Source organism: Crinia signifera, chromosome 19 (assembly GCF_055691185.1).
Source record: "Crinia signifera chromosome 19, ASM5569118v1, whole genome shotgun sequence".
In the NCBI taxonomy this organism is placed as follows: domain Eukaryota; kingdom Metazoa; phylum Chordata; class Amphibia; order Anura; family Myobatrachidae; genus Crinia; species Crinia signifera.
In genome coordinates this window covers 39,216,255-39,243,904 of record NC_139226.1, presented here as the reverse complement: position 1 = coordinate 39,243,904, position 27,650 = coordinate 39,216,255, and the positions used below count along the sequence as shown (strand labels likewise).

Sequence of the window (27,650 nt, the reverse complement as noted above, 5' to 3'; positions counted from 1 at the left end):
AGCGAGCTACCGAGCCTGAAGCGTGGTGAGCAATCATGAGGGAACAATCGCGATTCACATAGCGGCTAATGTAACTGGTGTAAGTGGTGGCCGCAAAGACGAGGAAGTACCTTAAAAATATTTAAAAATAGCAGATTGTGAGCTGCTGTGAGTTGGTGCAATAAAGTTTTCCTAGTTAATGCTTCATTTTTTTACCCTCCTTAATTTTTTTTTATTTCCCTCAAAACATGAATCATATATCCAATGTGTGTAAGCTGTAAACCTCCAACAAGATAAACTTAATAGGATTATTTATAATTTCATAAGCGTATTAGTGTATCATATTCTCAAGTAGACAGTTTATTGAAAAATATATAGAAACATCGGTTAACATCGGTTTTAGAGTACCAATGTTTAGGTCTAAATGATGTTTTCTAACCAATGTTGAAAAACATAATTTAATTGATGTTTTCTTTCGATGTCCCATCCCTACTCCGGAGGTATCGTGCACAGACAGGAAGTGGGAGAGAGAGGAGAACGCTGCACGGACTTCACTGTACTCCTAACTTCCTGCTGGCTGCTACCAGACACAAGACAAGGGGGTTGTGCAGAGTTCTTTGATGTGAGGGAGGGGACTGGTGTACATCTGTAAGTAGGCTGTGATGGGAGTGAGTGCATGGGAGTGTACATATGTGAGTGGGCTGTGATGTGAGTGTTCCTTCTACGTGTGTGTGTGTGTGTCACTTTGTACACCCTTAGCCCCCCTCAGTGTTTTGACAACCTGTAACCCCCCTACACTGTGCGTATGTGACACTGTATGCATAGCTGTCTACCCTCCTGCATTCTGCGGGAGACTCCCTGACATAGCAGCAATCTCCCTCTCTCCCTCATTAGTCTAGCAATCTCCCTCATTTCACCTATTATTTAAATTTCACCTAGCCCACATTATGTAGCTGTTACATTTATGCTGAATCATCAGCACCATTTACCACAATTGCTGATAAAACACAATGGGCAGATGTATTAAGCCTTAACAAGAGATAAATGCTGGTGATAAGGAGAGATAAACATCCAGCCAATCAGCTCCTTACTGACTTTTTTCAAACACAGCCTGTAACATGGCAGGGTATCCGAACTGATCATAGGATGACTCATGATAGACATGACATATGGTCAACCACTAATCGTCGACAGTCAAAAGGTTGACAGGGTTTAAAGGTTGACACACAATAGGTCGACAGGGTCTAAAGGACTACATGGTCAAAATGTCGACGTAGGAAAGGTCGACATGCATTTTTTTACTAAATTTTCAACCAACATGTGCCGACAGGCGGTATTTCATGCCCTGCCATCCACTAGGGAGCGGTGGGAGAATAAAATAGTGTGCCGAGCGCAGCGAGGCACCGTGCCCAAAGCATGGGGAGCGCAGCTGTACTCTTAGGGCGGTATTCAATGAGCCTGATTCGCCATGTTTTTATGGCGAATTTGTGCTGTTTGGCGAATTTCTGACTAAAACGGTGAATCACCCTATTCAATGACCACATGGCGAATACATTTGAAGGTTTTTTTCGCCAGGATTCACCGAGTAGGAATCGCTATCTTTTGATGGAGAAGTGGAATGTGAACTTTTAAAATAAAGTGTTTTGTTTTTTACATTTGGTGTCAAAAAATCAGGAATTTTATTCTGAGGAGGGGCATGCTACTTTTTTTTTTTTTACACAGCAGCCAGCAGGGGGCGCCGGAGCCGAGCCGCTCATTACATATTCATATATTCACTGCACCCGATCGTTACGATCGTGTGTTGTGAATATGCGCTCCCCTGCTGGCACCCCCGGGGGGCAGCCTGTGCTGCCTGGCACCCGGGGAGCCCACCTGCCCCCCACAAACGTTCAGGGGCAGGCAGAGAGACTTCCATCTCTCTGCCTGGCATCCTCCTCAGGCTCCCTGCGGCATTCGCCGCAGGAGCTCATATTCGCCTGTCAGGGGCAGCGAGCCCCTGACACGTTGAATACCGGAGCCCGCTGGCTCCGGAACGTGGCAAATGTGCAGCGAATCCTAAAAAGGATTCGCTGCACCTCGCAGGTATTCACATTGAATACCGCCCTTAGACAGTGTCCATGTCGACCTATGTCAACATAGACACCCTAAAAATATTAAAAACGCATGTCGACCTTTTTCCATATCGACCTTTTGGCTGTCGATCTTTTGACCATGTTGACCTTTTCACGTCGACCTTTTAACCATTTCGACCTTTAGACCCTGTCGACCTTTAGACCCTGTCGACCTTCTGACTGTCGACCATATGACTGTCTATCATGAGTCAGTCTATGATTTATACCATAACCACATGGCAGTAAGGAGCTGATTGGCTGGACGTTTATCTCTCCTTATAACCCTTGCATTTATCTCTTGTTAAGACTTAATACATCTGCCCTAATGATCCCTATGGCTACATGCATTTCTTGTGGCCATTTATATGGAACCACATGTAAAACACAACAGATGAACAATCCCTGACACATATCAGTGACCTTTATTTACCAAGTGTATAGTAGATCTTACTAACTGCTGTGGGGCTCAGCTACATTTGGCTATAATCATTATAAAAGATTGCTCTCAGATGTAGCAGTACACAGCCACACTTCTAGGTGCCACGCAGAGGCGTAGCGAGGGTGGTGCCGGTGGAGCACCAGCTCCGGGCGCAGGAAGATAACATGGCGCCAGAGCCGTGCCTGCACCACCTGCCCGCCCGCTCCGTCCCTGCTCCCCGCTGTGTCCACTCACTGTCCGGGAGACGTGCTGCAATTTAAAATTCACGTCTCCCGGTGGACCGCTAGCCAATAGGCGCTTGCGGTCCAGCAGCCAATCAACTGGCGGCTGCTGGACCGCGAGCGCCTATTGGCTAGCACGGTCCAGCGGGAGATGTGAATTTTAAATAGCACCACTGGCACAGTGACGGTACACGTCTCCCGGATATCATACAGCGCCTAGCTACAACACTGCATGCCCGGACTCCCTGTGTATCCAGTAGTGGTGGAAATCCGGGAGACAACGGAGGCTGTGCGCCCTGAAGGAGCACTTCTGCTCTTTCAATGCTCAAGCCGGAGCAGGTATTCCGAGCCTCCCTCTCCCCATCACTCGCCGCCAGACGAGAGTGCGTGTCAAACAGATGAGGCTGCTGCTCTACCAGCAAACCAGCTGCAGCCGTGCGGCGCTAGAGGTACATTAGCGTAGCTGGAGGTCCCCGTTTGCCCTGCTCTCCCTTCTGTGTTTTTACCTGTTCACCCAGCCCACTGGTAGTAGCTGCAGGGGCAGGGCTCCTTAGCCCCTGACCACAACTTCCTCATCCCCTGTGTATCACCTTTCCTGCACTACTTAGTGCAGGAAACCGAGCACACCTTACTGATGACACCGAGCACAGCTCCATGGAGGTACCCCGGCTGATATTATGGTAGCATGGATGTATAAATTAATTGGGGAGGGGTATGTGTATATGTGCAGGAAGGAGCATATATACGTTTATATGGGGGGGGGGATGTGCATATGTGGAGGCCGGAGTGCAGAGGGAACGGGTTCCCCTTACCTTACTGCTTCAGAGACGACTCTGGTTCACCCGTTGTTCGTTCCTCCGGTGGACGAGGGGAAGAGACTCTTCAATGAAAGGGGACAGCGGTCTGTGATGCAACTCAAATTTATTATGACAGGCCAATAATCGATGCCCACTGACCCTTGCTGCGCAGCAGTACTTGGGAGTAATGAAACATCAATAAATGACAACACTTAAGAGCAACCTCAATAGCGACACAACCGGGTTACACACATACCCGTTTGGGCCTACTAACTCCACGTGTCCAAGATACCGTAGCGACACTCGGGGTCAAACACCCCCACTTTTATAAATACTACTGGATTCGGTCAGTCGGTACGGTACTGTTGACACTGGAGTCGCATCCTTGGATATACACAACAAATTTAACTGTATACGGTATACGTCAGATAACAATTACAACAATAATGATAATTGGGTTAACCGGTATACCCTCTTATGAACAACGGTGACGTCACCTGGCGTGGGGCCCAGTCCTACCCAAACTGTGCACAGAAGTCCGGAAAGAAATCAGTTCTGTGAAGAAGTCCAGCGTTTGTAGTAATTCCGGCAACACTGGGTGATAAGGGAGCAATTCCCAATTAATCCACAAGGTGGTGGTATTCCCACAGATATGACACCGGCAAAGGGGTTCCTAAACGTGGGGGACTGCAGAGGTGCAATAAAGGTGCAGTACTCAGTAGTGGGGCTCCAGGAGGTAAAAGGGGCCAGTCAGTAATAGGGCTCCCGGGGGTTAAGGGGATCTTCCTTAGCTGCCCAAGCTATGTAGCTGGCAGAGGGTGCAGTTAGTGTGCCCAGCCCTGGTCCCCTATACAACCATTGGTGGGTGGCCCAAGTCGGAGTTGGTGGCAGGGAGTGGGCCTTGGGGCAGTGGATCTAGAGAGTACCTGTTTTTCCCCAGCAAGGTGCAGGCTCCTGCCCGTCTCGATCCCGCGCTCCGGCTTCCAGTCAGACGCTCTGCAACGCTCCTGTCTTCGGCAGGGGCACTCTAGTGTGGGCGCTGCTCTCGCGGCGTTGCCACACTCAGAGGCGCCGCACCTGCCCTGGGCTGCTCCAGCGGGGGTCCTCCGCAATGCTCCCGTCACTCCACGCTGCCTCGTTGGTACCACAGCTTCTTCCCCCTTGGTGACGCGGCGCCTGGCTTCTCTTCTCCTCTGCGACGAGCGGGGGTCAGTCGGCGGTCGGCGTCTGGTTCTCCCAGCTTCTCTGGTCTCTGACGCGGTCGCGTGCTGTTCACTCTCTCCTCCGCTCTCACCGCGCGCCGTTCACTTCCCTGGCTTCCCTTCCTCACGCGCCAGCGTCTCTGCTCCGCTCCTCCTTTTCCTCCTTTTTGTCCAATCCCCTCGCTCCAGCCACCTGTCAATCTTCCGTGGAGGCGCGAAATCCTGGGGGACATTAACCCCCTAGCGTCCAAATGAAAATGGGGGTTATAAACAGTCTTGGGACACCACATTCACCCCCACTTTTACGGATGCGTGTCCCCGCGCATCGCAATGAGACAAATAATGGTCCTCTTTTTCTTCAAATTTCGGTCTCTGCGGTGACTACGGCAACATTTCACGGCACAACATATACATATATTACAAGTTATGAGCAGATATCTAATCTTGGTACCGCCGGGGAAGTGTACCCCGGGTACTCCTTTCGGAGCGTCTTAGCTCAGCCCCGGGGGCCACTTCCGCGGCTGCGCGAGGCGGGGGCAATTCAACTAGTGGCCTAGATCGGGCCCGCTGTGGCTGCGGCGTAGTGGGCCAGCTGGCCGCCATCAACAGCTCAAGCGGGTCAGTGGGCAACAAGGGCAAGAGGGCGGCTTCACCGTCTGGCTCTTCACCCCAATCATCCTTGGATGTGGCTTCTGACGCTTGATTCGGTTTCGGGTGGAGCTTAAGCTGGTTTCGGTGAACCCAGTGCGAACGGGTGCCATCTAACTTCGCAATTTGGTACACGGCCATGGTGGACACTGGTTCTGTCATCACCACATATGGGTCGGACTCCCACTTGGGATCCAGCTTGCTCTTGAGTCGATTATTCTTCTTGAGGACGACGCTGCCTGCCGGCAGTCGGCAGGCTTGAGCGTTCCGGTCATAGTCTTTCTGTTGGCGCTCGTGCACAGCTCCCCTGTGCTGTTGAACAACTTGGTTAGCCTCCCTCATCCGGTCTTGGTGTTCGTTCATCCAGGAGGACTGCGGAGACAGTTGAGGTTCTGGGGTTGGGAGATCGAGCTGCATATCGGCTGGCAGCTTCCCGGCTCTCCCGAAGAGCAGGTAATAGGGTGTATACCCCGTTGAAGCGTGACAGGTATTATTGTAGAGGAAGGTCAATTCGGCCAACAGTCTAGGCCATTCGGATCGCTGACTCGGGGACAGCGCGCGGAGCATGTGGAGGAGCGTCTGGTTCATGCGTTCGCAGGCGCCGTTCCCCTGGGGGTGATAGGGGGTGGTGTGCAGTTTATTGCACCCGTAGTAGGCGCAGAGTTCCTTGAAGAGTTGGGATTCGAAGGCAGGGCCTTGATCGGACAGGACTTTCTGCGGGAACCCGTAGGGTCGAACGAACGCCCTCCAGAATATTTCGGCCGTGGTACGGGCTGTCAGGTCTTTCACTGGTACCGCCACCGCAAACTTGGTATAGTGGTCCACTATAGTGAGGGCGTAGGTATATCCCATTGGGCTGGGCTCCATCTTCACGTGGTCGAGTGACACTAGTTCCAAGGGCCTACTGGTGCAGATTGGGTGGAGCGGTGCTTTTTCGTTAGCGGTAGCCGGCCTCCGGGTCGCGCAAACTAGGCAGGTCTTACACCACGTCTCGACATCCTGACGTAGATTGTGCCAGTGAAACCGACTCCGCAGGGTGGCCTCTGTCTTCTTGTTCCCGAAGTGCCCCGATTCATCGTGGTAAGCTCGCAAGACTGTGTCGATTGCGGCTCTGGGCAGTAGGAGCTGTTCTCGGGCTAGGTGGGTCCTCGGGTCGATCCACCCGCGGTACACTAGCCCGTCTCGCACCACCATTCGGTCCCGCTGACGCCACAACTGTAGGAACTCGGCAGGGGCTTGATCCCTCTCTGCCGGTGAAGGTTCACACTGGTCCACTAAGTAGCGTTTGACCCGTTGGATGTGTGGGCACTCCCGTTGCCACTTCGCCCAGTCTTTCCCGTCGCCACTTACGGACTGCTCGACGGTGGCCCTATTTGCGTGCTGTTGACTGATTTTCGGCGGCGGTGCAGTGAAGTGCGGCAACTCCACCGCCTCTCTCGGGTCTGTCTCTTCTTCCTCCTGTTCTGGATTTGGCAGGCGGGACAGGGCGTCAGCGTTGGCGTTACTGCGTCCGCTTCTGTACTCAATCTGGTAGTTGTAGTTCGCCAACCGCGAGGCCCACCTCTGCTCCAGGGCGCCAAGGCGGGCTGTTGCTTGATGTGCTAGCGGGTTGCAGTCGGTGACGGCCACAAACGGGGTAACTGCCAGGTAGTCTCGAAATTTTTCGGTCACCGCCCACACCAGCGCCAGGAACTCCAGCTTAAAGGCGCTATAGTTAGCATCGTTCCGTTCGGTGGGTCGGAGGCTGCGGCTGGCGTAGGCGATGACCCTCTCTTGGCCCCCTTGCTTCTGGGCCAGGACCGCACCTAGCCCCTGCTTGCTGGCGTCGGTGTAGAGCCGGAAAGGGAGACTGTAATCAGGGTATGCCAACAGTGGGGCAGTGACGAGGGCTCTCTTGAGGCTGTCGAAGGCTTGCTGACGGGCTTCTGTCCATTCGATTGGGGTCTTCTTATGGTACCCTTCCTTCGGGATCCCGCGGAGTAACTCAGCGAGGGGGCTGGCTAACTTCGCAAAGCCTTGGACGAAGCGCCTATAGTAGCCCACAAACCCCAGGAAGCGCCGGATATCTTTCACCGTCTGGGGTACGGGCCATTCCAGCACTACTCTGGTCTTTTCCGGATCGGGTGCGACCCCTTCGGCGTTCACGACATGGCCTAGGTATCTGACTTCCGGCTTCAAGAGGTGGCATTTCTCCGGTTTAAGCTTGAGCCCATACTTGGTCAGCTGTTGGAAGACTTTTCCCAGATGCTGGAGATGTTCATCGTAGGATTCCGAGAAAATAATGATGTCGTCTAGGTACAGCAGTACGATCTCAAAATTCATATGGCCCAGGCAATGCTCCATCACCCGTTGGAAGGTGGCCGGAGCATTGCATAGGCCAAACGGCATCCGGTTAAACTCGTAAAGGCCCATGGGGGTCACAAAGGCCGTCTTCTCTCTGTCCTCTTCTGCGACTCTGACCTGCCAGTATCCGCTGGTCAGGTCCAAGGTGGAGAAGTACCTAGCGGCCTTGAGGGCCGCCAGGGACTCCTCTATCCGGGGGAGTGGGTAGGCGTCCTTGTGGGTGACGCTGTTGAGTCTCCTGTAGTCCACGCAAAAGCGTAACTGCCCGTCTTTCTTGCGGACTAGGACCATCGGGGCCGCCCAGGGGCTGTGGCTTTCCTGGATCACGCCACTGGACTTCATTTCTTCGAGCATCTGGCGGACCGGTTGGTAGAGGGCTGGTGCCACTGGTCGGTGCCGTTCCTTCACGGGGTGCGCCCCGCCTGTCGGAATGTGGTGGCGGATATCTCTCACAACTCCGATGTCAGTCGGGTGCTTGCTAAAAGCGGCGGCGTGCTCTCGCACCACTTCCATGACTCCTTCCTTTTCCGTCAGCGGTGTGTTCTTGTCCCCGACTTGGAGGTCCCTCCACCAAGTGGGTGGCTGTTCTAGACCAACATTCGCACTGTTCTGTTGTCCCACGGACGGTGGGGGCACGACATCTTGGAACGTGGTCCACCTCAGCGTTGCTATGGGCTGGTTGCGGTACACTTTCACTACCCGGCTGTGGGGATTCAGTACTCTCACGGGAACACGACCACCCCTGACGGTTACCAGGGCGCTTGCCACGACGACGTCGTACCGCGCGGGAATCAGTCCTGCTTCGACTAGCGCATCGTAATCGCCACCATTGGGCCCGCATCGGGCCTTGCCCCACAGGATTGTTTCAGAGTTTGGTTGGAGCTTCACCGGCTTCCCATCCGTTAACCGGACTTTTCCGACCTCGCCCGTCTTGGGTACGAACCGTTGGTGCCCCTGTAGTACCTTGATGGTTTTCTGCAGGGCTTGATCCCCGGCCGTCGCGCCCCTCGTCAGCTTGGCCTTCAAAGTGGTCACTAATTCGTCGGGACACTGGTGCAACACATTCATCCCTAGGATGACGGGGGCGAACTGGTCCCCTTCCACGTCAGTGACCAGGCACCCCTGCTTGGGCAGCAGCGTGTCTCCAATCCTGATGTCAGCTTCCCAGTAGCCTACGCATGGTATGGTGAGGCCGTTGCTGGCTATTAACTGCAACCATGATGGGGGCGGCAAGATCACCCGCTCCTCGTCCCAGTGCTGTCGAAGGGTTGAAAGCTGGATCGTGGTGATCTGGGAGCCGGTGTCCAGCATTGCTGGGATCTCTATTCCCTCGACGGCCACTGGCAGGATGGGGCATTGTCCGATGAATTTTGGCCGCCACTGATTTGGGTCTTGTTCTACTCTCGGTACTCGCCCCGAGGTCCGGCCCTCGACCTCGGGGTGTTGGAGTTTAAATGTTCCTCTTGTCCACAATTCCTTTCCACGTGCCCGACTTCCTGGCATCGGCGGCATATGGGGCGCCCTTGTCCGTCAAATTGGTCAGACGACCGCCGCCCGTATTCACGGGGTGGTTCCCACCTGCTTCGGGCTGGCCTTTGCCGTTCGGCCCTCCATCTCGGCTCGGTGTAGCTCGGTGCCGGTGAACTCGCCATTCGGCGCATCTCCCTCTGCATTTCTGCCATTCCGACGGTGAGTTCCTCCATTTGTTTTTGGAGTGTTTGCATCGCGTCTCTGTCTGGTAGTTGGCCACCCTGTACTGCAAGGTCTGAGGTCCGTTTGGCCCTGTCGGTACTACTGGTCGTAGCTCCGGCTGAGCTCGCTCCTTCATTGAAGCCGATCAGCTCTGGGTAGCCTTCTTCCTTGTTTTTGGGGTTACCGACGATGGCAAGAGCGGCCGTCTTGAAGTCCCGGAAGGTCTTGCCCGGCATCTGTGCCCTCAGCAGCCGCAGTTGGATCCTGACATTTTCTTGGGCCACCCCTTCGACGAATTGGACTGTTAGGGCCTCTTCTGCATTTCGTACCTCTTCCGGGTCCACCGCTATAATGGCCTTTAGCATCTCCTGTAGACTCAGAGCGTAGTCCCGCAGCGTCTCGTTTGGCCGTTGTTTGCGCGTGTACAGCTTCATCTTTAGTTCGGGGATGGTCTTTGTCTCGAACGTGGTGAAGATCTTCTTCAGCATGTCTGTCGCATTCTTTCTGTCTTCCATCGGCCATGAGGCCACTTCTCTGCGCGCCGATCCCTTCAGCTGCCCCATCAGGATCTCCACCTTCTGTTGTTCACTCGGTTTGTACATTCGGTACGTGGATTCTATATTGTTTCTGAACTCTGCGAACGGGGTCTTCTGTGGTTGGTCATCGTCTCCGCTGTAGGTCGGGAGCCACGGGGCCCCGAAGTAGTACGGCATGGTTATGGCCGCAGCCGGAGTTGCATCTTCCGCGTCCTGCTGTTCTTGATTTTGCGGATTCGCCTGTTGTGGCGCTCCTCCGCCTTGTTGCTGCTCCATTTTTTCACAGATGTGTCCCTCTCCTAGTGCACGCGGATCCTGTTCGCTGACGCCAAAAGATTTGTGGAGGCCGGAGTGCAGAGGGAACGGGTTCCCCTTACCTTACTGCTTCAGAGACGACTCTGGTTCACCCGTTGTTCGTTCCTCCGGTGGACGAGGGGAAGAGACTCTTCAATGAAAGGGGACAGCGGTCTGTGATGCAACTCAAATTTATTATGACAGGCCAATAATCGATGCCCACTGACCCTTGCTGCGCAGCAGTACTTGGGAGTAATGAAACATCAATAAATGACAACACTTAAGAGCAACCTCAATAGCGACACAACCGGGTTACACACATACCCGTTTGGGCCTACTAACTCCACGTGTCCAAGATACCGTAGCGACACTCGGGGTCAAACACCCCCACTTTTATAAATACTACTGGATTCGGTCAGTCGGTACGGTACTGTTGACACTGGAGTCGCATCCTTGGATATACACAACAAATTTAACTGTATACGGTATACGTCAGATAACAATTACAACAATAATGATAATTGGGTTAACCGGTATACCCTCTTATGAACAACGGTGACGTCACCTGGCGTGGGGCCCAGTCCTACCCAAACTGTGCACAGAAGTCCGGAAAGAAATCAGTTCTGTGAAGAAGTCCAGCGTTTGTAGTAATTCCGGCAACACTGGGTGATAAGGGAGCAATTCCCAATTAATCCACAAGGTGGTGGTATTCCCACAGATATGACACCGGCAAAGGGGTTCCTAAACGTGGGGGACTGCAGAGGTGCAATAAAGGTGCAGTACTCAGTAGTGGGGCTCCAGGAGGTAAAAGGGGCCAGTCAGTAATAGGGCTCCCGGGGGTTAAGGGGATCTTCCTTAGCTGCCCAAGCTATGTAGCTGGCAGAGGGTGCAGTTAGTGTGCCCAGCCCTGGTCCCCTATACAACCATTGGTGGGTGGCCCAAGTCGGAGTTGGTGGCAGGGAGTGGGCCTTGGGGCAGTGGATCTAGAGAGTACCTGTTTTTCCCCAGCAAGGTGCAGGCTCCTGCCCGTCTCGATCCCGCGCTCCGGCTTCCAGTCAGACGCTCTGCAACGCTCCTGTCTTCGGCAGGGGCACTCTAGTGTGGGCGCTGCTCTCGCGGCGTTGCCACACTCAGAGGCGCCGCACCTGCCCTGGGCTGCTCCAGCGGGGGTCCTCCGCAATGCTCCCGTCACTCCACGCTGCCTCGTTGGTACCACAGCTTCTTCCCCCTTGGTGACGCGGCGCCTGGCTTCTCTTCTCCTCTGCGACGAGCGGGGGTCAGTCGGCGGTCGGCGTCTGGTTCTCCCAGCTTCTCTGGTCTCTGACGCGGTCGCGTGCTGTTCACTCTCTCCTCCGCTCTCACCGCGCGCCGTTCACTTCCCTGGCTTCCCTTCCTCACGCGCCAGCGTCTCTGCTCCGCTCCTCCTTTTCCTCCTTTTTGTCCAATCCCCTCGCTCCAGCCACCTGTCAATCTTCCGTGGAGGCGCGAAATCCTGGGGGACATTAACCCCCTAGCGTCCAAATGAAAATGGGGGTTATAAACAGTCTTGGGACACCACACATATATGGGAGCATGTATATGTGAATTTTTGGAGTCTATTCAGTGCTGCACTTTCTTCAAGCACTGATTTTTGTTATTTGTATTTTTTGTCAGAGCCCACAAAGCATCAGTCTCACACCCAGACACCCTGCGGCTGTCTCACATCTTCTCCCCTCCCCCTTCACGGTCACCACTGTGTGCCACATAACCCAGGCACTGCCTGCTGCCACCCCAGGCCAATGTAGCTAAGCAGCAACTCCCCATCGGACTGCCCTGTTCCGAGATCCTGCCACCATGATGGCAGCAGCGCTTGACACAAGGAAGTTCCCCAACCTCCCCTCTGGCTAACCCCCTTCTCACTGTCTCTCTCTGCCTGACATGCTCTCTCTCTCACTCATCTCTCTCTTTGCCTGCCCCTCCCCGCTCTCTCACCTCTTTCTAACTGAGTCGGACCCCCCTCTCTGTACCTGATCCCTCTCTTTCTCACCTCTTCTCTAGCTTTGATCTCCCCTCTTACCCCTCTCTCTTTCTCTGTATCTGACCCCCCTCTCTCTTATCCCCCTTTCTCTCATTTCCTTACAACCTCTCACCCCTCTCTCTCTCTATCATGAGACACCATCTCTCGTCCCCCCCTCCTTTCTTTCTTCCCTTTTTCTCACCCCTCTCTTTCCATCTGCCCTGATAAGGCCCCCCTATTCCTGACACCCTATCTCACCCCACTTCATTTAACCACTTCTCTCATCCACCCGTCTCTCTCTATCCATGATTCTTTATCTCTGTACCCCCTCTTCTCTTTCTCTCTCAAACCCAGGCACCCTCTCCTCTCCCTCCCTGCTCCGCACTATCACTCCCACCCTCCCTATCACTCATTCCCTGCTCCACACCACTACTATGCTTGAGCATTATGGTGTGAGGTATAATGTTGGGCCACGCCCACTTTTCACTGCGCATTAGCCTCACCTACTTCAAATTTTTTATTTTTTAGGGGGTGGGGGGGGCGCGAAACATGCCCTTGCTCCGGGCGCCGTGGCACCTAGCTACACCACTGGTGCCACGTTCACAATCTCTTTTCACAATCTCTCCATATATGGAACCAGACACGCCCTTTGGGCATACCTCCCAACAGTCCCGATTTTAGCGGGACAGTCCCGATTGTCAGGGCCTGTCCGGCTGTCCCACCCACGGGCGGCAGTGTCCCGCGGTGTGGGGGGGCTGTTGGGAGTCCCCCCTGTCAGCTGCTAAGCAGCGGGAAATGTCTATTCCCACAGCCAATGGGGCGCTGTGCAAAATTCTACTACCAACTATAATATCCCTGCGGGGGACACACACCTATTCACAGTTCCTGCAAACGAATCGCCCTTGCGAATGGGTGGTGGCCTGCCCCCATTTGCATAGTGGGGTTTGGTGGACTCGCAGCTTTGAGAATCAACCAGATTAACCCCCGCAGTGACAGAACAAACACCAGGATGCACTGTGCACCAAGGATTAATGTTTTTTTATAGCTTTGGTGTGGGCATTACTTTACTACTACCTGTAATTTGTCCTTTCCTGGCCAACAGTTACACAATGGGGAGGCGTGTAATTACCTTTGATATCACAGCTATTAGATTAAGGTCACGTAAGGTAATACAGAATGAACAGTGGATCACAAGGTGCAGGGTCTTACTGCGGTAAACAGGCAGCTGCTCCCGTGCTTGGGAATTGGGAAATTAAACCACTGGAGTAAAAGGTAACTCATTCACTCCTCTTCTCACTCTTATCCCAAATATATTATGTGTTCAAATATCTTAGGGGAATCTGTGATACTGGGCCCAATAGGGGAATCTGTGTGTGTGTGATACTGGGCCCAATAGGGGAATCTGTGTGTGTGTGTGTGTGTGATACTGGGCCCAATAGGGGAATGTGTGTGTGTGTGTGTGTGTGTGTGTGATACTGGGCCCAATAGGGGAATCTGTGTGTGTGTGTGTGTGTGTGTGTGTGTGTGTGTGTGTGTGTGTGTGTGATACTGGGCCCAATAGGGGAATCTGTGTGTGTGTGTGTGTGTGTGTGTGTGTGTGTGTGTGATACTGGGCCCAATAGGGGAATCTCTGTGTGTGTGTGTGATACTGGGCCCAATAGGGGAATGTGTGTGTGTGTGTGTGTGTGTGTGTGATACTGGGCCCAATAGGGGAATGTGTGTGTGTGTGTGTGTGTGTGTGTGTGTGTGTGTGATACTGGGCCCAATAGGGGAATGTGTGTGTGTGTGTGTGTGTGTGATACTGGGCCCAATAGGGGAATGTGTGTGTGTGTGTGTGTGTGTGTGATACTGGGCCCAATAGGGGAATCTGTGTGTGTGTGTGTGTGTGTGTGTGTGTGATACTGGGCCCAATAGGGGAATGTGTGTGTGTGTGTGTGTGATACTGGGCCCAATAGGGGAATGTGTGTGTGTGTCTGTGTGATACTGGGCCCAATAGGGGAATGTGTGTGTGTGTGTGTGTGTGTGTGTGTGTGTGTGTGTGTGTGTGTGTGTGTGTGTGTGTGTGATACTGGGCCCAATAGGGGAATGTGTGTGTGTGTGTGTGTGTGTGTGTGTTACTGGGCCCAATAGGGGAATCTGTCTTTGTGTGTGTGTGTGATACATAGTACAGTATGTTTAGTTCTACACTAGAAGCACTTTGAGGAGAGTGGAGGGCAAGGACAAGGGAGACAAAAGGAACAAATTTTGGCCGAGCACAGCACCCAGGCAGCCAAATCAGCAGCGACACTTGCATACCTCCCAACATGACCCTCTCCAGGAGGGACACACTGCTCTGCTCCTGCACTTTCTTCTTAATGCATGATTACCTTCATCTGTGTTGAACAGGTTAATTGATAAGAAAGGTGCTTCAACACAGGTGATGGCAATCATACGTTAAGGGAAGTGCAGGAGCAGAGCAATGTGTCCCTCCTGGAATGGGTCACATTTAATGGGCCAGATGTACTAAGCTTCAAAAGTGATAAAATGGAGAGTGATAAACAGCCAGCCAATCAGCTCCTACCTGCCATGTCACAGGCTGTGTTTGAAAAATATCAGGCAGGAATTGATTGGATGGTTGTTTATCACTCTCCATTTTATCATTTTTGAAGCTTAGTACATCTGGCCCTAGGGTTACCACCTTTCCCCTTTAATTCCGGACACATATTAATTACACAGGTTCTGTGGAAGTTTAAAACCAGGTGATATGCAGTCTTGAAGTCAGCCAGCCACAGAACCTGTGTAATTAATATGTGTCCGGAATTAAAGGGGAAAGGTGGTAACCCTATCTGGCCCATTGGGAGGTATGCACTTGGTCGTTGCAACCGCCAAATAAGCAGTGACAGTACGGATATGTATAAGACGGGGAACATATTTGACTGAGCTGCACAGCTCCTAGGCAGCCATCAGCGGCGCCATCTTGGTCATAGCTACTTCCAGGGCAGCAGCAGGGCCATTTTTCTTATTCAGCATGTTATATGACTGAGTCCCGATCTTCTGGGAAGCTGAGGGGTGGCCAGGATGTCTGGCGGCCTTGGTTGGAGTGGCGGCTGTGGGGTGAGCCAGTGTGGGGAAAGCGGTAAGGCCCAGGGCCTTCGCTGGTATTCAGGCCCATCGCTTCTAACCCCCTGAGGCAAGAGCCTTACCTCCACCTTGGGGTTTCTCCCCGTGAGGGCCGCTGTAGGGTGGATGGGCTATAAAGGATCCTGCAAGCTGGGATGCTCCCCTTACTGGGGTTTCAGTCAGGGGTCTCCCCAGGCTGATGGGGCATCCTCTGTCCTTTGCCAGGGGGGGGGGGGGTTGTCGCGCCTGCATCCAGGACTCACTGGCATATGATGTGAGTGACTGCACTCTATCCTGCTGCATATTTCTGCCAGGGACTTACTGCGATATTGCATGTCTCTGCCTGGAAACCTTGATTGCCTATCAAAATGTTGCTTCGGGGGATCTCAATACATAGTGCCTGTGAGAAATCTATTGCTTTAACCCTGTACTGTCTTGTACTCTATTACATAGAAAAGCATTATTGCCCACAACTGCTGGGATTATAGTGTTTACCTAATCACACCACCTGGGTACTAGCTGAAGCCTTCTAAGATCACCAGCTGTCCATACAAACCAGGTTTTCTCAGTTCTTTGTTAGGCAATATCTAGGTAGCCGAAAATTTTAATATCTATATATTGTAATCTGTCTGCAGGTAGAAAATGACATACGATAACTTTACGTGCAAAGGATTTAAATTTGCCTGTGACGTTCATTCAGAGGATAGTCTCGATTATGCGGAAAATGGACATGAAGTTTGGGATGACGATGTCTACAATGTTACCTACCCCAAATCCGGTAATTTATTGTACATATACTGTTTTCCCATAATGACTAATGTCAGACTCACTTGTGTATGTATGTATGTATGTATGTATCTATGTATGTAAATGGACAGATTGCGAGTTGTAAAACAGAGTAAGTATAGCAAAAACGGGAGAGAAATCAGGTTGGAGGAATTATTTTTCCCTGGTAAAGTGCTTGAGATGCATCACTTTATCCTCCAGTTCCTCCTGCTGGTTTATGCTGGCACTCACTTGGCGGTGGAGTGTTAAGGCCCCCATACACTATGCAATTTGGGCCGATTTCACCCGATTCAGTCGGATAGGGCCAATAAATCGGATAAAACGACCCAAATAGCATATGAATGACATCCGTTCCGATCCGATGCATGGACCCGTGTGTCGGGGACGGAGATCATATGTGCTGCACATAAGATAAATCGGTACTCTTTACCTAGCACGGCGCCCATCGCGGTCATCGCGGGCATTGAATGCACTAAAAAATCGGGTGCGACGCGACCGACGCGATGCCCGCGAATTCCCATAGGGAACAATGTTAAATTTCTCAATTGACCCGATTTTACTGTTCAATGCCTCAATTGACACGATTTTTCCATAGGAAACAATATTAAATGGCCCACAGAGGCCAAATAGCCACCCTGAAGTGTGAAATGGCCCCCACAATTGTTAACGCCACCCCACGATCAACGTGAACCCGAAGCTTGGCGAGCGCAGCGAGCCCGCGAGGGGCGGCGGTACGCGTCCTACGACCTTTTCATACCCCCACTATCCACGTCGGCGTGGAGTTGAGAATAGAATAGTGTGGCGAGCGCAGCGAGCCCGAAGCGTGGCGAGCGGACGCGGATACCTGTGAAGCCCGCGAAGGGACGCGTTTACCTGTGAAGGTATCCGCGTCCCCTCGCGGGGCTCGCCACGCTTCGGGCTCGGTGGCTCGCTGCGCTCGCCACACTATTCTAATCTTAACTCCACGCCAACGTGGATAGTGGGGGTATGAAAAGGTCGTAGGACGCGTACCGCCGCCCCTCGAGGGCTCGCTGCGCTCGCCACGCTTCGGGTTGACGTTGATCGTGGGGTGGCGTAAACAATTGTGGGGGCCATTTCACACTTCAGGGTGGCTATTTGGCCTCTGTGGGCCATTTAACATTGTTTCCTATGGAAAAATCGTGTCAATTGAGGCATTGAACATTGTTCCCTATGGGAAATCGCGTCGGTCGCGTCGCACCCGATTTTTAGTGCATTCAATGCCCGCGATGCCCGCGATTTTTTTACCTGCGATGCCCACGATCAAAATCGTGGGTGCCGTGCTAGGTAAAGAGTACCGATAAATCTTATGTGCAGCCGTCACCAGCACATAGTGGGTGCTTTTTAGCACCCGTGATGTATCTCATCCGATGCGGGGGGACACTGAGAGCCGGGCGGAGGGAGCTGGACAGGGGGACGCCGGGAGCTGGGTAGGGGGACCCAGGCAGTGGGCAAATAAAAAAAAAAAAATACAAATGAATAGGCAGCCGCGGATTGAGAGCTCTCATAGGGCGGGATGTACTAAAGGGAATATGCGGTAAATAGGGGGTTTTACCACATTTTTCTATGTACCATTACCCGTCCACCCCGTTTCTGCATGGCAGGGTATCGCCACCCAGATGGTGGCTTCTATTGCCGCCGCCGTCCACCGTCCGCACGCCCCCCCCCCCCCCCTCCCGTCCTCCTTTGATCTCCTCCTCCCCAGCAGGTGTCACAGCCGGCAGGACATCCGGCTGCAGGGGGGAGGAGGAGACACAGGGGGACACTGCCAGCCGCCGGGATGTGACAGAGACCCCCGCAGACCACATCACAGGTATCGCGGGGGTCTCCGTCACCGCAACCCGATGCTAGCCGCATATGTTAGTTCATATGCGGCAGCATCGCGGCGGCTGGCGGGCAAAGGGCGGCAATATATATTAATACATCCCGCCCTCAGCCAGTCAGTGGCTGCCCATTCATTTGTATGTTTTTTTTTTTTTTCCGGCTCTCAGCATCCTCCCGCTTGGCTTTATGCTCCCTCCGCCTGCAGCTCCCTGGGAGTGACATGCGATAAATTGCATGCAATGTATCGCATGTAAAAAATGGCACATCAAGTGCCTAATCGTATGTGAACCCTCCCGGGAAATCTGGTTCCACTTGTCCTTAGGACAAGGCGGCCTAGTGTATGGGGCTTTTACAGGCAGGAGAGGATCGATCTGATGCAGTGAAGCCAAGTTACTTCTACTCTCCACTAAATATGGGAAGGAGCTGACCGGGTGGAACATATGCCCTAGGGATGGCCACCGTTGCCATTGCCATGGATGATTGATGGTTGCCATCAATGGCAATTCTGCAACTGGCCATCGATAGTGCTAAACTATGCAATGGATGACCATCGATATGTTTACATATCGATGGTCATCCATTGTGTTTGATTGATTGGCCTGCGGCAAAATCTCATGAATTTCTGTTCTATATTTCTAGGTACCAACTGGATGATACAGATCTTGAATTTAATAAAGCATAAAGGGGATGCAACGCTTAGCAACAGTGTGCCAATCTACGAGCGGTCACCATGGTATGAAACTGCTATGGGTCAAAAACAGATGCAGGATCTCGTGCCACCCAGGATTTTGACTTCCCATCTACCGTTCAGCATGTTTGCTAAATCTTTTTTCAAGTCTAAAGCTAAAGTAAGCAAATCCTAGGAAGGCGGAATGTGTCAATATATGTGAGCAGGATAGTGAGATCTGTAGTGGAGCTTGTATTACTGAGTGATTAGAACAATCATCCTCAGGCTGGCCGTATTGTTGTCCCTCTGGAATGAGTTTTACACCCATTACTACAGATGTGCACCTTTATAATGTTGCAGCAGGTAGCAGCTTACTGCAGCGATGCATATCATAGCGTGGCGTCACGCAGCATCCGGGATACGGTCATTTGGCCTACAGCATGATGGTCGACAAGCATTAGGTCAACATGGGTCTAGGTCAACATGGGTCTAGGTCGACACAAGCATTAGGTCAACATGGGTCTAGGTCAACATGGGTCTAGGTCGACATGGCTTTAGGTCGACACAAGCATTAGGTCGCCAGTGTCTAGGTCCACAGTCAAAAGATCAACATGGGGTTTTTCACTGTTTTTTGCGCTGACATGTGCAGACAGGAGGTATTTCATGTCCTACCATCCACTAGGGCGTGGTGGGAGAATAAAATAGTGTGACGAGCGCAGCAAGCCATGCAAGGGGACGCGGTGCACTTAAAACTGTGTCCATGTTGACTGTGTCATAATTCAGGGCAAAAAACTGTGAAAAATCCCATGTCCACCTTTTGACTGTCATCCTAATGTTTGTCGACCTAATGACCTGTCGACCTTGCCCCATGTTGACCTAGACCCATGTGGACCTTTCCCCATGTTGACCTCATGCTTGTCGACCAACATGCTATAGACCAAATGATCCCAACCCCAGCATCCAGCTCCCTATTGAATATGGTAACGAGAGCATGCCCGCTACCGCCGCTGGCAATCAGTAGCAGGAGTATAGCGTCCTAGAGCCCTCCCAGAGACCCTCCACTGCCTCCCCCCAGGAGCATCGCTCACAGCTGCCTCCAACTACCAACATGTTGTGCCATGGTTATGTAAAAGCATTGCGGGCAAAGATGTACAAGGACACCTCTGTATATCACAATCAAAAACACTTGATACATCTGGTCCTCTATGTTACATCCACGGGTGGATTGGCCTTATGGTTTACTGGCAAGATTTTCGGTGGGCCGTTGTACCCCTGAAGCCTGTTTTATTTACTGATATGTGCCCATAAATGACAGACTGCCAACAAACTCATGGCACTGCATTGTGCCCATCCATTCTGTTATTCCATCTCGGCAGTACAGAAACCGCACACCTCTGATGCTTCCCAGGTCGGACCATTTCTACACACTATTTCAGGGCCATTCGTATTTCCCAACCCACCACTGTTTATATTTATATTGCTATCTGGCTATTATATCTATTTCACTACATGTTATGTCCAGAAAAAAAATGATTAGCCATATGTCATACCAGGGGCGTAACTAGACATTCGTAGGCCCCATAGCAACAGTTTGTAAGGGCCCCCTATTTAGCAATACATTTATATAGCACATACAACTGGTGCCAATACACTGTGCAATTATTGTATGCAATTTGGACTAGATTGCATTGCATATGTTTTGCAATGTGATGCAATCTAGTCCAAATTGCATACAATAATTGTAAAGATGGGGGCCCCCTTCAGCTCTAGGCCCCAAAGCGGCTCTGCACCTCTTGCACCAATAATAGTTACGCCCTTGTGTCACCCAGAAAGCTGAACGGAATGGCCGCTCACTGTTGCCCAGTGATGAAATATTTAGTAAAAATGTGTTCTTCAATTTTTATTTGTATCAAAAGTACATTCACAACTTTATACACTAAGCTTATTTCTTGATTTTCCGTAGATTATCTACACAGTGCGGAACCCCAAGGATGTCATTGTATCGTTATTCTATTTTACCAAGATTTACAAAATGTTTACAGAAATTGAACACTTCCAGGATTTCTTAGATGACTTCATGCAGGGGAATGGTGAGTTGATCAGACCTGCATATTGTACGTTTGGAGATGATCCGGGGCAGCAGCGTTGAGGATTGCCTTGAGTGGAGAAGTGGTAGTCAGGTAGGTCACATCGGAATAGGTTACAGTAGTACAATCTGGAGATGACAGGTCAGTGGATGAGGGTCTTAAAGGAGAAGGTGGGATCAAGATAGCAATTTAGTAACCAAGGTTACCAGATTGTGGGGTAGAATTATTAAACGTCGATTATGGCAGGGGATAGCGTTAACCCTGATCTATGACACCCGCGATGCGGGTCTTTAGCGTGCGGCGATGTGGGGCAGGCAGCATAGCGCACATAAGTTAGGGGCAAGTGGGTGCCTGCCTCATACCTTATTTATTATGCTTCCTGGTGGCCGCACGCTCCTGTTTTCATCTCATGTAGGTCTCCTGCTCTGTTCGGCGTCTTCAAATTAAAACTGCGCCGGGTATAGAGCATCCCCGGCGAACATTACCCGGCGCATGCACAGTTTTAATTTGAAGACGCTGGAGACCAGCAAGCGGCGCTGACCATGGAAAACTGCGTATGAGCCGGTGACACAGCGTGTATCAGGGAAACCGGCGCATGCGCAGAACAAATAGCTGGGGAGGAGCACACACGTTATGGGAAGATGCGTATCCCCGTCAGCAGGGGATAACGCACTCCCATAACGTTCAATTCACTGATAATACATTCGGCCGAAACGCAGGGTAGCTTCACCACGATAAAGTGGTGAAGCGAAACTATCAGTAAAGAACGTTAAGGACCTGTTGATAAATCTACCCCTGAGCTGTATGAGTTGTGTTTTGTTGTAGCAGATGCTTTATTTAGAGAGTAGTCAGTCCTCAAAAAACAAAGAATACAATAATATGCTAATGCGGAAACCACATAAGCATAAAAGCCAGCGCTGAACAACAATTCGTAAAAATGAACAATATTTTAATGTAGATAAATGATAAAAAAAAAATTCATAAACAAAATAAAATCACAATGTTAAAAAGGCACAGCAGTTTGAGTGGACCGGAGGTGCTTTTATCCACATGAATCTGTAGTTGGCTTTGGGGTGTATATAATAGCCTTAGTTTATCAATTTTAATGGAGGTGTAAGGGGTATCTCCGGAGGTAATTTATATTTACCAAGCTGGTTGCCACAAATGGAGTAGTTGGTTATCCTGAAACAGGGCCGTCTTAACAGCAGTGTGGGCCCCTGGGCAAAGCAATGCACTGGGGCGCTTACCCATTCTCCCCTCCTAGGGGGTGCTATCAGCAGCAGCTTTGATGTCCCACGGGTGGCAGGGGGTGCTCTATCTTACACTCAACATGTAGGACCTGGAGCAGTAACTTCTGCTGATTACTCCTTTACTGCACAGGTGGTGGGAGGGAGAACACTAACGTGTGGAAGGGGGCACTGAGCTGAATGAAGGGTCCCTTGTAAATGACTTCCAGGAAGGTAGGGGGTGTTTTATATGCAGGCAGTGGCGGAACTATGGAGGGTGCAGGGGGTGCAATTGCTATGGGGCCCGGGCCTTTGGGTGGCCCGAGGGCTCGGCAGGCACCCCCTGCACCCTTTCATTCTATTTTAGTAATGCCGCACACGAAGTGTCAGCGGCGCTGTCCCGCACAGCGCAGCGGCAGTGCGGCACTGTAACGGAGAACAAAGCAAGTGTTATTAAGCCCCCCTCCCCTCTGACCTCTCTGATGGTGCCGGGGCTCCACGTCACTATCTAGTGACCAGCCCCGGCGTGAACTGAGGACTCAGGAGGACCCATCCTGCTGCCAGCGCTGTGCAGACAAGGAGACCTTCCTTCAATGCTTAAGGTAAAGCAGTGCACTTATGTTTAAGGAAGCACAGCATGTACTGAGGTGGTGCGGGGGAGGATGAGATTAGGAGATATAAAGTGCATTCCCTCCCCCGCTCTCCATCTAACGCTAAACTCTCATATTTCTGGGGGGGGGGGGGGCATACCAAGATTTTGCTATGGGGCCCAGAAGGTGGTAGTTACGCCTCTGTATGCAGGGGAGGGTTGGCTAATGGAGTGGGCTTAATATTCATCATTTTCCAGTGGAAGAGCAGCTTGTTTGTCTGCAGATATCGCCATTATCTGGAAATCTTTGCCTTCAATAGTATAAAAACCTAGAGTCCCAACTTTGAGGAGGTGCTGGGGACTTGGCGACCAGAGATCAGGAACCAGAGCAATCCATTGACAAAAATATAAAACTGTAATCGGGGTGGTCCACAGTGTCAGAGAATATTGGCCCTTGAACTTGGCATCATGGACGTCATTGCAGACTTTAGGGAGGGCAGTTTTAGTGGTGCGTAGACAATGCACTCAAGGAGTTTGGAGGCAAAAAGATGAAGAACGATGGGCTGGTAATTGGTGAGAGTGTTAGGATCAAGGGTAGGTTTCAGAAGGTATCCATTGATAACAATTAGATGTTGCCATTTTATTATTTTATTAGATGTTGTCATACACAATGTACAATTGCTTTACTTTCAGCTCTGTATGGGACTTGGTTTGAACATGTGAAAGGTTGGATGCAAATGAAGGATGACAGCCGATTCCTCTGTCTTACATATGAGGAGCTCCTGCAGGTATGGTTCCGCTATAACCTGACATGCATGTCATATGTATGTTCTCTCTGTGTTTACTCTAGGTACTCCAGTAATGTTTACATTTGCCCGATCTGAAGTGCAACATGCTTTTCGGTACTCTTTACCTAGAACGGCGCCCGCGATTGAAATCGCGGGCGTCGGGGGTAAAAATCGCGGGCATCGCGGGTAAATCGGGATGGCCGCGATGCCCGCGATGACCACGATCACCGCGATTTTCCCATAGGGAACAATGTTAAAACGGCAGATTGACCGCGATTTTACTGTTAAATGCCTCAATGGACCCGATTTGGGGCCAAATAGGCCAAATTAACCCTTAAATGTCCCCCCAAATTTTTAACGCCACCCCACGATCCACGCCAACCCGAAGCGTGGCGAGCGCAGCGAGCCCGCGAGGGGCGGCGGTACGCGTCCTCCGACCTTTTCATGCCCTACTATCCACTACGGCGTGGTGTGAGAATATAATAGTGTGGCGAGCGCAGCGAGCCACCGAGCCCGAAGCGTGGCGAGCGCACGCGGATACCTTCACAGGTAGACGCGTCCCCTCGCGGGCTTCACAGGTGTCCGCGTCGCCACGGACACCTGTGAAGCCCGCGAGGGGACGCGCATAACTGTGAAGGTATCCGCGTCCTCTCGCGGGGCTCGCCACGCTTCGGGCTCGGTTATTATATTCTCACACCACGCCGTAGTGGATAGTAGGGCATGAAAAGGTCAGAGGACGCGTACCGCCGCCCCTCGCGGGCTCGCTGCGCTCGCCACGCTTCGGGTTGGCGTGGATCGTGGGGTGGCGTTAAAAATTTGGGGGGACATTTAAGGGTTAATGGGCTCTGTGGCCCATTTAACATTGATTCCTATGGCCAAATCGGGTGGATTGAGCCATTTAACATTAAAATCGGGTCCATCGCGACTTTTAACATTGCTTCCTATGGGAAATCGGGAGCATCGCGTCGCAGGCATCGCGGGTACATTTATGGCCGGCCGCGACGCGACCGACACGATTTCCATGTTTAACATGGGTTTCAATGGGAAATCGCGGGCATCGCGTCGGTCGCGTCGCGGCCACACATAAATGTACCCGCGATGCCCGCGACGGGCGCCGTTCTAGGTAAAGAGTACCTGCTTTTCTTTACTTGCAGCTTTGCAGTAAGGTCTGAATAACCCCCTTGGGGGTGATTCTCGCCTGCTCGCATTTCTGCGAGTTCGGCCCCACCCTTATGTTTGTGGGACTCTGCATGCCTATGGTCCTTTATGCGCATGTGCGGGTCCCCTTTGCGAACGGCTTCGGCGATTTGCATAGTCACTGAGCCGTTTGCAAGGATCGAGATGGGACTGGGGCGGACGATGGCGGGGTGACGGATCTTGCCCATGGGTACACCCTGCATTTTTTATGGGCATCCCCATGAAAACGCTGGGTGTTCCCATGAATACGTGGGCCGGCCGATGTGTGCCCTGACGTGGATGCGCACAGGCAGCTCCACTGAAGTAGTTGGTGCCAGAGGTGTGGCTAGGTGACATGGTACCTGGAACAAAGGTTTGTTTTGGCACCCCCTTCGACCCAACGTGGATCCACACTGGTAGCCCAGTTGAAGTAGTTGGCGCTGCAGGGAGCCGTTCAAGTTCCGGTGTTCATCTACTCCCAAGGATACTCCCAGGCCGCTTTGTTTGTTACAAGGTTTAAATAATTGAGTGCGGCCGATCAGCCTGATTGCTGGCACTGACTATCTATGTGACACAAACTAAGCAGCCAGGATCCTCTTCTGCAGGGAGCATGGAGCATACAGATGGGTCCCAGGACATATGGCACCCTGCCCCAGGGCCATCCCGCCACGGATGGTAGGACTAATGTAACAATGATATAAATGTATAGTAATTATTTTCCAGGACCATAGAGGCAGCGTGGTGAGGATCTGTAAGTTCTTGGGGCAGGAGTTGGATGACGCACAGATTGACTCGGTTGTAGAACAGTCTGCTTTCAAAGCCATGAAGGAAAACAAGATGTCTAATTGGAGTCTTCTGACCCCAAAATTAATGGATCACTCTAAAGGAACTTTTTTACGCAAAGGTAAATGGTCCTTCTTCCAAAATTGTTAACGTTCAATTAATAATTAATAGCTGTACCTATTTGAAATGTATAATACAGTGGTTCCCAAACTGTGTGCCTAGACACACTGGGGTGCCTCAAGGCACATGCAGGGGGTGTCCTGGGTTGGTGGTCCTGGACCAGTTCAATTATTTACGGTGAATGTGACAGGGAAACCCGTTCTTATGGCTTCCAATCATAATATACTGTATGCAGGCAAACAACAGCAAGTGCTCATCACGTATCTGAAAACTAAGACATTTAAACACAATTGCCCATATCATATAAATATTTGGCCATGGGGTGCCGTAAAAAACATCTGATACCCTAGTGTGCCGTGATTCAAGAGAGATTGGTAACCACTGGTATAATAGCTACCAGGGAATTGGATTCATCTTATCTATACATAAACAATATTGGGCCCTACACATGCACCGACGTGTGTAGGAGCATGTTCTGATCAATGCTACATCGGCCCTCGCACCTCCAAATTGCCTGCCCCACACATTTAATTACAATACAGGTCGAGTATCCCGTATCCGAATATCCGTTATCCGAATTATTCCGAAAACCAGACATTCCAGAAAGTGAAAAAAAAAAATTTTTTTTGCTAAAAACTCACTGGGGACATTTGTAACAGCACTACTGGTGACATGATATGTAACTGGCACTATATATGTGCAAGACAATGATTGCTTGGCATTCAAATTCAATATCTGAGATATTACACAAATTTTGTTTCATGTTTTGAAACCTTGTTTTTTGAACAAATAAAATATATTTGTGTATATTTTATGTGGTAATAAAATATATTTGTGTGTATTTTATGTGTTTATACAGCATACATGCAAGATACTTCAAAATACATAATTGAAATATTAAAATATTCCGAAATACGGAATAATCCGTTATCCAAAATTCTCCTGGTCCCGGGCATTTTGGATACGAGATACTCAACCTGTAGCGGTGTGGGCAGTGCGGCCAGGAGTGGGTGGGAGTTTGCATCAGCGAATCCCCAGTGGTGAGGCCGGAACTGAAATGCGATGGTGCGGGAGTGGGGCCGGCAAGGTGTGCATTGTGGGGAACAGCGTGTCCTTTCACCACTTCATGCTGCGCAGAGTCGGGATGGAAGCGGCAGGGCAGCGTCTAAGCAAATGCCCGGCATTAGAGTGTGCCATCTTATCCTGAAATCCTAAGTTCCCGCCGATCAAGCTCCTGGAATTGGCCACCCTGTCATCACTCACTAATCGGTTTGGTATACTGTATGAATAGCTATATTTAAAAGAGAATAAACAATAACATAACATACAGTAAAAGTTAATTGTCCACAGGGTATACTTTGCAAAAGTCATCAACATTAATTACAATGTCATTAAAGAAGAAGAGAAAACTAATACTACAAAAAAAAAATCAATGGATGATAAAATGATAAAAGGATTTTTTTCTATATTAGAGATTCAACTGATGTGTCCTGAGTATACTTATCCTTCACTGTTGGGAAGCTTTGGAGTATCAAACGCAGTTTTATTCTATCAGAGAAGGGACACTGTACATTTACACTGACATACTGAGCCCCAGATTTACACATTATCGCTCTGTCTTGCAGGAATCTCTGGTGATTGGAAGAATGTATTTACAGTAGCTCAGAGCGAATATTTTGACAAAGTTTACGAGGAGGAGATGAAAGACGTCAACACAACTTTTTATTGGGAAAAATTATAATCATTGCGTCATTCTCTTTCAGATGTGTATTATTAATAAATAAAAAATCCCTGCTTATCTATTAATCACACCTCATATTGCATTGGAATCATATCGAAATGTTTTGCCTGATTAAAACAAATGTTTTAGCATTAGGTCAGAATACTGGGAGCCAAAGCAAAGCCCTCCAAAAAATCTGCTACTGTAGTGAAGCCAGATGCAGCCTGTGAGACTGGCTTCACTGTGACTGCCAGTGACTTCCTATTGGAAGTCCGACCTGCCAGTCACCCAAGGCAGTCCTATTGGGAGGTGTTCCCTCCCTTGGGATGCCTCTATGGGCTGCTGTGTGGGCAGCCCATAAAATGGGTTCTGCACATGTGCAGTACTGAGGACGATACTGTGCATGCTCCAGGATATCCAGGACCATAAATATGCTTTCTAAGCAGCCCATAGGCTGGGTCCAGCACATGCGCAATACAAAAGCAGCTACTGTACATGCACCAGTCCCG

The 27,650-nt window shown here is 51.0% G+C and overlaps 1 protein-coding gene across 2 annotated transcripts; it reads left to right on the top strand.

Moving 5' to 3' along the window:
- Positions 1-507: 507 nt before the first annotated feature.
- On the top strand, positions 508-27,233 carry LOC146042412 (sulfotransferase 2B1-like). Of its 2 annotated transcripts, none has more exons than XM_083162397.1 (7): positions 508-627; positions 15,993-16,135; positions 18,625-18,833; positions 20,616-20,742; positions 23,248-23,342; positions 25,242-25,422; positions 27,047-27,233. In XM_083162397.1, the coding sequence occupies exons 2-7, from the start codon at positions 16,000-16,002 to the stop codon at positions 27,160-27,162; spliced, it is 864 nt and encodes a 287-aa protein (XP_083018523.1). In that variant the 5' UTR covers positions 508-627; positions 15,993-15,999; the 3' UTR covers positions 27,163-27,233. The 2 variants fall into 2 exon arrangements, with proteins under 2 accessions (XP_083018523.1, XP_083018522.1); XM_083162396.1 differs by lacking the exon at positions 508-627 and adding an exon at positions 13,378-13,530.
- The last annotated feature ends 417 nt before the right edge of the window (positions 27,234-27,650 follow it).

Excerpts from the sequence above, each read along its gene's own strand:
- LOC146042412 (XM_083162397.1), top strand. The coding sequence starts at position 16,000 with ATGACATACGATAACTTTACGTGCAAAGGATTTAAATTTGCCTGTGAC. Across the intron at positions 16,136-18,624 it reads TGTTACCTACCCCAAATCCG|GTACCAACTGGATGATACAG; the intron begins GTAATTTATTGT and ends CTATATTTCTAG. Across the intron at positions 23,343-25,241 it reads CATATGAGGAGCTCCTGCAG|GACCATAGAGGCAGCGTGGT; the intron begins GTATGGTTCCGC and ends ATTATTTTCCAG.